This window comes from Borostomias antarcticus (assembly GCF_949987555.1).
Source record: "Borostomias antarcticus genome assembly, chromosome: 1".
In the NCBI taxonomy this organism is placed as follows: domain Eukaryota; kingdom Metazoa; phylum Chordata; class Actinopteri; order Stomiiformes; family Stomiidae; genus Borostomias; species Borostomias antarcticus.
The window spans coordinates 23,765,607-23,776,381 of NC_140234.1; the positions used below are offsets into that span (position 1 = coordinate 23,765,607).

The following is a 10,775-nucleotide window of genomic DNA, read 5'->3' on the forward strand; positions in this document are numbered from 1 at the left end:
CAGAGGTGAGTGGAAGCTCCGCCTCTCTTTTTCAACCATAGCCTCCATGTGGTAGACGAGCCGTGTGCTTTCCTTCAACCCTTTACAGACGCATATGTCTCTGTACCCCTTGCTTCAATGCTTGCACTTCAGTGTGTGTGTGTGTGTGTGTGTGTGTCTGCTCTGCTCTATGTCCCTTTGAAGCTCCTACAGTGTATCTGTCTTCTTTGTCTCTTCTTTGTCTCTGCTGTCCGCTGAGCTGTTAGGTCAATCAGTGTTTGTGTTTCTATGGAAATTAGAGAAAGGGGGAGGGATTGTGGGAGGTGGGGAAGCCGTGTTGTCGTTGCACAGCTAGATCACAGCTAGGCTATTACCGAATTGTGTTGCTAGTTCTAGACTACATTTGTCATGTCCAAGTGTGTCACTAGTGCACTAGGGGCGTTATCACACTGGCTGTAGGAGCTCACCTATGAAAAGACGTCTGTAGGAGCTGCTGTCATTTCAGGAGGAAGTGATTGGGTATTACCCGACCGGCTGACTAGCCAACTTGAAACACTTCCTGTCGTTGTGCATTGGTTGCCATGGTGCCCCCTGCTGTTTGTCTAGTCTTTAAAAATCCAACAGGCAGCAGAGCAGACAGCCGTCACCATGACCATGTAATGAAATATTTATTAGTCAGCCACCCCATCGTTGTCATCCTGAGGACAGACTTTATTTATAGCACTTAAACACCGAAGAGCTTTAACAACGGAGACCCTGGCAGATTAAAATATGTTTGATGAGTATTTACGTGACATTACAGTCATTTAGCAGACGCTTTCATCCAAAAGCTACTTACAATAAGTGCATTCATCAAGAGAACTACTAGTCGCCGGAAATCCTAAGTGCATCTCCTTTCTAAACAAGCATCTACTGTAATAGCATGACCAGTGCTAACAGTGGTGTAGAGTTGACTGAAGGAGTGGGTATACTATAATGGAAAATATCAGTTTTACGTGGGTGGTGGATAAGAAGTAGGTATACAATGTTTGTGGATAAAGAAGTAGATATATCTCAGTATACAGTTAGGTCCATAAATATTTGGACGTTGACAAAATGTTCATCATTTTGGCTCTGTACATCACCACAGTGGATTTGAAATGAAACATTCAAGATGTGTTTTAAGTGCACTTTCAGGGTATTTATATCCAAATCAGGTGACTGGTGGTGGAATTACAACACATTTAACATGTGGTACCCCTCCCCCCTTTTAAGGGACCAAAAGTAATTGGACAAACTAACATAATCATAAATTAAATGGTCGTTTTTAATATTTGGTTACAAATCATTTGCTGTCAATGACAGCCTGAAGTCTAGACCGGATTTTGTCCCTGGGGACACTTCAATTCTCTTCTGCAACTGTCTTCAGTTCCTACTTGTTCTCTGGGTGGTTTCCCATCAGTTTTGTCTTCAGCCAGTGAAATGCATGCTCTGTTGGATTCAGGTCAGGGGATTGACTTGGCCGTTACAGAACATTCCACTTCTTTGCCTTGAAAAACTCTTTGGTTCCTTTCGCAGTATGCTTTGGGTCATTGTCCATCTGCACTGTGAAGCGCCGTCCAATGAGCTCTGAAGTATTTAGCCGAATATGAGCATATAATAATTACCATTATCCCCCTTATTGGTCCCTTAAAGGGGGGTGGGGGGCATGTATACAATTGTTTGTAATCCTACACCGTTCACCTGATTTGGATGGACATACCCTCAAATTAAAGCTGAAATTCTGCACTTCAAGCACATCTTGATTGTTTCATTACAAATCTATTGTGGTGATGTACAGAGCCAAAATTATGAAAATTGGGTCAATGTCCAAATATTTATGGAACTAACTAGCACCGTACTGTATACCCTCCACTACGCTACTGAGTGCTGAAGTAAAAGTGTAGAAACAAATGAAATACAATAAGTGCTAAGAGGAAGGGTCAGGGTAGGACTGTACTTCTACATCTGTCTTGGACTGGCTTAACCAGATTCCATTAGCAAACATCTGTCCGCAGCTTAATTGTTATGTGTACATTTGTATATATAAAAGCTATATGAAGAATGACATTTTAGAAAATTATAACAAATAGGGACAGGAAACATGGTCAGTTGTCTTGTCTCCGTTTGAAAAGCCTTTCATACAGATTGAATCTCTTCACCCTGTAAGATGTGTGTGTTTATTTAGTTGTAACAGCTTCTAGATATCAGAATCAGAGTATCGCTATCGCCATAACAGATCATAGCTTCAGAGAGGCTGTAAGGATCGGAATAGAAGGTCTAAATCCCCCGACGCACTTTGGATGGAAATGATCTGTATATCCTTCTGCTTTCACTGTTTTTTCTTTTTCTTTTTCCATTTCCAGTGCTCCTTCACTTTTGAACGGTTCTTTGATGTGGCACAACAGTTAGAGGGAGAGGAGGCTGTAGCACTGTTTTATACATGGGGCCGACTGTGTACGTACGACGTGCATCCATGGAAACACCATGTAACATAGCTGAACATGTTTTTCTACTGCTGTTTTTTGAGAAGTCGTCATGTCATGCTTGGAGCCCCTCCCCCTTTGCCTTACTTGCTGTAACATTCATCTGTTGAAATGTAACTGTCCAATATCCTGCTGCCTTGTGAAGACATGGAAATGTGTTGTAGTCCTTTGTACATAAATAAAGACAAAAATGTAAGTTAAGTTTCATTCATGATCCAATTTGTCTCTTTTTTTAATGCTCAGAGAAGGATGTGTAAGGTTTGAGAAAGATCTGTGAATGCAAACACAAAATTCGTGTGCACTTATATTCATACATCTCGCCATTTACACAAACTGCACAGAACAGACCATTGACTAGAATGACCAAATACAGTACGACCATCAACCTCAGCATGTTACACCTCGTATTAGTGATTTGACATGGAGAGAAGAAAAAAACAACAAAAAACACACAAAAGACTTGGAAGACTTCAGACTTGGAAGAAATCTAATCTTTATTGTCATAATTTACAACATGCTAAAAAAAAACCTAGCCACTTGAGTCTGCACATGGCGGATGTTATCTTGATGCAGAGCCTTGGTGTATTGAGGTTAGGCATGTTATCTACAAGGCCTCAGACAGAAGCACAACGGCAAACAAGCGCTCTTTGTGCTCATGGCCCTCACCCTCTTAAGGACAAAGTCTTGTAAACCATTTACAGTTGCATCCCCAAAAATTTGAATATTGTGAAAAGGTCCAGTAATTTAATTCATATTAATATATTATTAAATAATAATGTAATATTAATTAATGTATTCTACTGTAGAACCATTACACAAAGTGAAATATTTCAAGCCTTTTTTGTTTTAATATTTATGATTGTACAGTACGTTCATTCATACACTCAATACTTGGTGGGGGCTCCTTTTGCACAAATCACTGCATCAACATGGAGCAACATGGAGGCAATCAGTCTTGAAATATTTCCCTACATGTGTAATGAATCTATAATATATGAAAGGTTCACTTTTTGAATTAAATTACAGAAAAAAATGAACTTCCCACAATATTCTAATGTTCTGAGATGCACCTGTATAAGTGAGACGCGAACTCCCTCCACTTCCTCAGGCAGAGCACAGGCTGTCCCTGCCTTCATCCCCAGGGTGCACCAGCATGCTTATGCTTGTTTGTGTGTGTGTGTGTGTGTGTGTGTGTGTGTGTGTGTGTGTGTGAACAATAAGTATGTATACGTGTATTATTCTTATATGAATTGCTAATGATGATGGATTGTTAATTCAGGTTTTGATTGAATAGCAGCCTCTGGGATCAGTTCATTCCCCGTGCAGACAGACAGGATCAGAGCCTGGGTTCACGTCAGTGACGTTCCTCTATTCCCTCTCATATCTTGGTACTCGTAGTCAAAGGTTACCAAGCTAAATTTGCACCCACACACGCCAATGCACACGCTTTTGTAAAATCAAGTAAAAATCGCTCATTGGTCAGATTGGGAGTGTAAACATGAATCTTAACAAACATTAACATTACATTCACAGAAAGCTGCAACTTTCCATTTGTATGTTTAGTGTTTGAAAAGTTCAACAACAGACACAGCCACACTGTACATGAAGCCGATGTAAGAATTCCAAAGGCATTAAACGAGTGACTTGGCCAATATTAGATAGTACACTGGCTACACATGTATACTAGGGTCCGAGCACAGCAACCATCATCTCGTACTGTTGGAAATGAAGACATACAGGCCTGACTGTCATATTACAACACTCACCCACAAGCCTTTCCTGTGTTAGTTCATCTTGGTGTTTGCATTCCATACTTTCAACAGAATCTTAGCAAATGATGAAATGAATTACAAGACAATAAGTGAACGTATTTTTCACATACGTACGGTAGTGAAGTATAGCATGGTAAAAAGCTGTCAGCATAGACTATGGAATAGTGTTCAAGCCATGGCCCAGAAACCCCCAGAATGCAAATCAAAAGTCAAGTTATTTAAATAAGACACACAAAGTGAAGGCATTGAACCGGACCGGACCAATGGCCGATACTGTAGCATCATTAGTGTAGGTCTGGTTCGTCTTTGTAAGGAGGGCCGATAGCGAACCCTCTGAGAGACCAGGCGGACATTTTTTAAAAGTGAGCTCCTCATCTTCACCCCCGTACTGCGGTCGGGCTGCTCTCCAGAGGAAGGGGGAGGAGGGGGAGAGGGGGGAGGTTGTGGTTTCCGCGGGTCCGTCTCCTTCTCATCTCTGTTGTAGGAGCCATTCATGTTGCCACGGGCGCAGCGGATACAAGAAATGGCCTATGGCAAAACTTTTTTTTTTTTTTAAAGCAACAAAGAAAAAAACACAGCACTGCTCAGGATTAACTCTCTCGCTCTCTCTCTCTGTTTCTTGTTTTAAAATGGTGGGCGAATCCAGCAGGGATGTTTCAGGCATCCGACATATCCAGGTCTGGGTTTCAGGGGCCAGTCCAGGCGGTTTAGGATTCCAACATGGATGCCAGGCTCCAGAATGAGTTAGTTGTGGCAGCAGGTGTAGAAATATGAGTCTTTCTTCTGGCCCAGGTCCACACCAGTCTCCTCTGCAGAGAACAAGCCTATTCAGGAGAGTATTTGGTCACACTTATTTCGAGGGGCTCAACTGATGGTCTACAGACGTTCAACAACTACATACTATCAACAAACCGACTGCAACCATCTGTTGATATGCATATGCATATATATCACAGTATATATATATATATATATATATATATATATATATATATGTGTGTGCAGTATGTGTGTGTGTGTGTGTGTATGTATGTACAGTATATATATGTGTATGGTTCTGTATGTGGGTGTATGTGTATATATATATTTTAATTTATTTATATATTGTACATGATGTGATATATATTGAGACTGATGTAGCGGATTTGCGTCCTGTATCAGTGAATTGCATTAAACTTCATTAAACAGCTGGTTAGGGTTAGTGGATAGTTGTTTGAAAGTTTATTGATAGTTAGTTGAGCATATACAGACCATCGATAAGGGGCCAGTCCAAATAAAGTGTTACAGTATACTTACTGTAGGCATCAGAAAGGTAGCCTGGCAGAACAGCCTAATCTCACAACAAGTTCACATACAGGTTCACCAAGCTAGTAGAGCATTTCTTAACAAAACATTGAAAACCTATCCTTTCACTGAAAGCTTTTACCCTGCTTTGTATCACTTGATATGATATGGCTTGTCATGATAACTTCACAAACTATTCATGAATAGATATGAAAGAAACTGATATAGTTGGAGAGCCTTGGTCTCACCTGTCATGAACTGGAAGGCGACGCTGTTGTAATCCTCTGCAACCTTCTGGAACAGATCGTCTGAAACGTAAAAAGGAAAGCAATCAACCTGTCTGCTTCTTCAGCCTGCCAGGAAATAGACTGTTCCGACATGGCTGCCGTGAACAACCACATACACGCATGCCCCATTCAGATCTGCTCTTAAACATGTCCGCCTGCTGGATCCATGTTCTGCAGGTTCTGGTCAGTGAAACATGTTTATCAGAACGGGACCGTAGATCTCGGGGGACGGACTGGCGGGCTGAGGTGACACTTACCAACGTTGGTGCCCGTTTTACTGGACGTTTCAAAATGTTGAGCCCCAATCTCTGCCGATGAGAAGCATGGGAATAAATAGTGACTTAATAACACAGATACATCAAATCAATCATGTCAAAAACTACCTGGCTAATAAAACTGATTCTGATTCTGAATATCAATCAAGCGCACACACCACTGGTCAACCACTGACAACTAGGCCTAGTGAAGAATGCAGGGTTAACTCAGATATTTACAGTGGTAGGTAGCCCAGTGGTTAGAGCATCCGACCATTGACCGAAAGGGTCCAGGTCCCCTGACAAGTAATTTACCATCAATCATTGCCTACTGTTGTGCCCTTCAGCAAGGCACTCAATCTCAACTAGCTCATATAAATAACTAAAATGTAAATATCAGTCAAATAGACATATTAAGAGGAGCTAAATGTTTGATATTACCATCAGCAAAGTCCTGAACGTCGTGGTAGTCCACCTGTCTCAGGCCTCTGTCGCTCTCTGTCAGGTCACTCTTAGTGCCACACAGGTAGATCTTACAGTGCTGCAGTAAAGAACACAGGGAAACGGTGTTAGCCGTTAGCTTCATAGCGCTAACCCCTCTGCCAGAGACGCCCTGTGTTGTGAACTCGTAATATTTGTCTTTGGCTTCATTAACAAGTAACAACCTATCTGGCCTACAGTATCTGGGTCTATGTTGTGTTATGTTATGTTATGTGTTATGTCTTGTCAAGTCCCGGTTTTCAACCATCTTATTTGTCACTCTTCTCTTGCCACAGCGCAGGCATTCTTGTAAGCACAAATTGTTTTTTTTTATAGACTAGCCTAGCGGAGAAACGGTGAAATGAGTATAGGTGTTGCCGAGAATGACCTCTCACCTCTTCACAGTTCTGCAGCTCTTTAACCCAAAACCGCGCCCGCTGGAAACTGCTGCTGTCTGTCAGATCTACAAGGGCCACAGAGGGACATTTTCATCAAATAACAGTCCTGACTCTTGAGTTTGGACAAAACACAAAATACTATAGTATATAATGCTAATAACACATCCATGTGTTCCTTCCAGTGATTTGTTTATGAATACATGGATAGACTACACTAATACACTATGAATACACTAACTATACAGATGCTGTAGTTGTAACATTCTATAAACCTTCCTAATGTACACTAAATATGAAACAGATACTTCTTCGTATGGGTTTCCCCCCCAGGCTCGGGGCCGAGGGGCTATCCTTTTACCATCCCGAGCCTGTGTGAGGGGGTCACCCGGGTTATATATCCGGGCACGCCTCAGTTTCGTCATCCACAACCGTCAGGGCATGCATTCCGTTGGGTGTCCGATATATCGGACAGTCCTGGATGACTTGGTCTGCGGTTTGTTCCTCAACGCCACACTCGCACGCCGCACAGGATACCAAGCCCCAAGCGGGAGGCTCTGTTGTTGCAGTGAGCCTGTCGTGTCGTGTCGATGAGGTGAGTGTGAACGCTGCGACACCAAACCGGTGCGCAGTATTCACTGGTCAAGTAGACCAGGGCTAGGGCTGCTGTATGCAGTGTTTTTGAGCCGGCGCCCCCAGCCTGATCGGACCAGTCGCCTCATCAACGCCGCACGAGCTGTTAACTTCTTGCGCAGTGACTCGAAGTGTCAGCGGAACGTGACCGGTCCAATGTCACGCCGAGATAGGTTGGTTCAGCGCCGCATGGCAGGAGTGTTCCATCGATGTGCACTCGGAGCTCACGTTTGGCTTACTTGTTGTTAAGGTGGAAGGCTGCCGACACCGTCTTTGCCTCGCTGAGCTTCAATCTCCATTTCCGGAGGTATGCTGCTAGTGTCTGCATGTCCTGACTCGGGGTCTCCTCCACGGCCTGCCAGTCTCCAGAGTACACCAACGCATGGTCGTCTACTGCTGGAGACTGTGTTCGGCAGGTCGTAGGTGTAGATGTTACAAAGGAGAGGGGCCAGGACAGATCCCTGGGGGACGCCGTTCTGAAGGCGTCGCAACCTGCTTCGCTGTCCGCTACCGGCGGTGAGGGTGAAGCTGCGGTTTCGAATTCGAATTCTGGGTTGGGAGCCCAAGCCCCAAGCTCCGCCGGCTGTCCTCCCCGCCGGTGGCAGCCGAACAGCAGCCCGGGAGGTGGCCCTCAGTTGGCAGACTTTGCTTCGCTTACGGTGGTTAATCGCAGCTAATGACAGGGGGCGCCACGAGAACAGATACAGTAAACCCATAGCAGGAGAGATTGAGTCATAGACAGTGGGAAATGCCCCTTACGCTATTTTCAAAACTCCAGAAAAAGTCCCCAACAACTTTTGACAGTGTGGAATGAGTACCAGATCCAGGACAGTATTTACCATAGCAAACTATATCTGAATGAGTACCAGGACAGTATGTACCATAGCAATGAATAGCTGAATGAGTACCAGGACAGTATTTATTTACCATAGCAAACTATATCTGAATGAGTACCAGGACAGTATGTACCATAGCAATGAATAGCTGAATGAGTAACAGGACAGCATTTATTTACCATAGCAAACTACAGCTGCCCTGGCCCCCCTGTAGTAGATCCTGCTCATAGCTTCATAGCGCTCTGATCCAGCTGTGTCCTGAGTTAGAGAGAGAGAGAGAGAGAGAGAGAGAGAGATAGAGAGAGAGATAGAGAGAGAGAGAGAGATAAGGAAAGAGAGAGAGAGATAGGGTGAGAGATAGAAGGAGAAGAAGAGAGCGGAGTACACAGTGAGCTGAGCTGATGTGGTAGTCAATGGATAACAGAGACTCATACCACCAATAATGTTCCCGTTCATACAGTGTCTTCCCAACTTACCCATATTCCCAGTGTGATGACTTTATCCCCGACCTGGATCGCCTTGGCAACGAAAGCAGCCCCAATTGTCTGCCAGAGAACAAAATATTTATTAGCAAGTGTCCACCAATCAAAATGTACTACTTAACTTTTGTAGAAACAGCGATCCTGTGATTGCCTTCAGCACTAGATTATGCTCTTAGTCACTTGTTTTAGAAAGAAGATGCACTTGTGAGTTCTGGCAAGTAGTAGTACATTGGCTCTTCCTACGTTAAATGCAATTATTGTTAGTCGCTTTGGATAAAAGCGTCTGCTAAATGACTGTAATGTAATGTCATGTAATGTAATAAGTGGCTTTCTATACAATCAAGCACTTCCACACGGCATGGACATAGCAGGCCACCCACAGCCGGGCCACCGACCGGCAGACACTCACGTTCTGATACGGGCCGATGAGGAAGCGGTTGTGGACGTGTCTCTCCACCAGGCTGGTCTTGCCAACGCTCTCCTTCCCCAGCATGACTACCTTGGCATCCACGCGCATGGCGCACATAATGGCCCTCACGAGCCCAGGAAGGAGAAGAAGAGAGAGGAACTGGAGAGGTGGGGGGGGGGCTGATCCCAAAACTACCTTGGCTAGACCACCAGTCAGCTGCAATGGCTGCCAGGAAGGGGATGCACAGAACAATGGATTCATCTTTTAGATAAACTGTTGTAGCCAACTTGCTGGCAATGACTAAAAAGAAAGATTAGAAATCACCAAACGGCGATACTGGTATTTTTTACTGGTTCAATCACAAGCATGAAGCATCACTGATTAGCCCATCTACTAAAGATAGCAGTTTTGCTGAACAATCACAAGTTAGTGGTAAGTAAGATAGCTACTTTGAGAGTTAGATAGGTTATCTAAGGTTAATAACCACACGTTAAGCTGCGTGAGCTCGCCATTGATCATGAACCATCGGGCCTGGCAGTAAACATGCTGATGGAAAGAAAAACAAACTCACCTGACAACGTAAAAATATAAGCGTTATCCTACAGTCACTTGCTTAGTGTAAATATAACGCGTTAGATTTGATAGCCAACGTTAGCTAACTACAACGATGCTCTTGTCATTTCGGCACTGCCAGGGCCACTCCGTGCAGTGTGTTGTTGTGTGAGCTGGCTAGCGCTAGCTAACAGTTGTCTTGTCGCTCCCTAGCTTACGCAATATGAGTTCCGTCAACAAACAATATTAGGAGCGCATCTCTAATATTTATTGACAGTCGTGTGGTGCCTTGTCTCCCCGGTCCCTGCTTGAGAATAAACTTGCTGTCTGACTGGGTTCACTGGCACAAACTAAATGACAGCAGAGGCTGAAAGGAGGCTTTGTTATGGGGAACCAAATAGTATGACAAGGTGTTTCCGAGTGGAAGTACAGAGATAAGTGAGACACAAGTAGCGAGCATCGGATATGATGCGATATCATAACACTTTTTATGATGACGTAATGAACAAGGTAGGACGTCCTACACTCTTATTTTTTGAGATTTATTTGATTCTACAGCATTCATTTAGCCAACATGTCAAGCCATTAAACACATTAATTAATTGATAATTGCTCTTAAAATTCAGTTTTGGCTGCATTTTTTTCTTTTCTTTTATTCATTTCCATCCAAATCTACTTCCATCCAATTTAAAATTTGAAATAGCAAATAAGTGTGAATTTGTAATCAATTAATTAAGTGGGAACTTGTAATCAATATATATATTGATTACAAGTTCACACTCAATTAATTGATTACAACTGGATTGTATATATATATATATATATATATATATATATATAATCCAGTCTAACATACTCATGGAGCCCATTGGAATAGGTATAAACAAGGGGTTCCCAAGCCTTTCCAT

At 43.1% G+C, this 10,775-nt stretch overlaps 1 protein-coding gene across 2 annotated transcripts; it reads right to left on the reverse strand.

The window, feature by feature from the left end:
- Positions 1-4,869: 4,869 nt before the first annotated feature.
- On the reverse strand, positions 4,870-10,147 carry rab24 (RAB24, member RAS oncogene family). 2 transcript variants are annotated; one of them, XM_084455329.1, is made up of 9 exons: positions 9,887-10,147; positions 9,316-9,540; positions 8,901-8,969; positions 8,604-8,682; positions 6,956-7,023; positions 6,522-6,621; positions 6,084-6,134; positions 5,788-5,847; positions 4,870-5,064 (listed from the first exon to the last, which is right to left on the reverse strand). In XM_084455329.1, the coding sequence occupies exons 2-9, from the start codon at positions 9,430-9,432 to the stop codon at positions 5,000-5,002; spliced, it is 609 nt and encodes a 202-aa protein (XP_084311455.1). In that variant the 5' UTR covers positions 9,433-9,540; positions 9,887-10,147; the 3' UTR covers positions 4,870-4,999. The 2 variants fall into 2 exon arrangements, with proteins under 2 accessions (XP_084311455.1, XP_084311454.1); XM_084455328.1 differs by having other exon boundaries at positions 4,870-5,079.
- Positions 10,148-10,775: the final 628 nt, after the last annotated feature.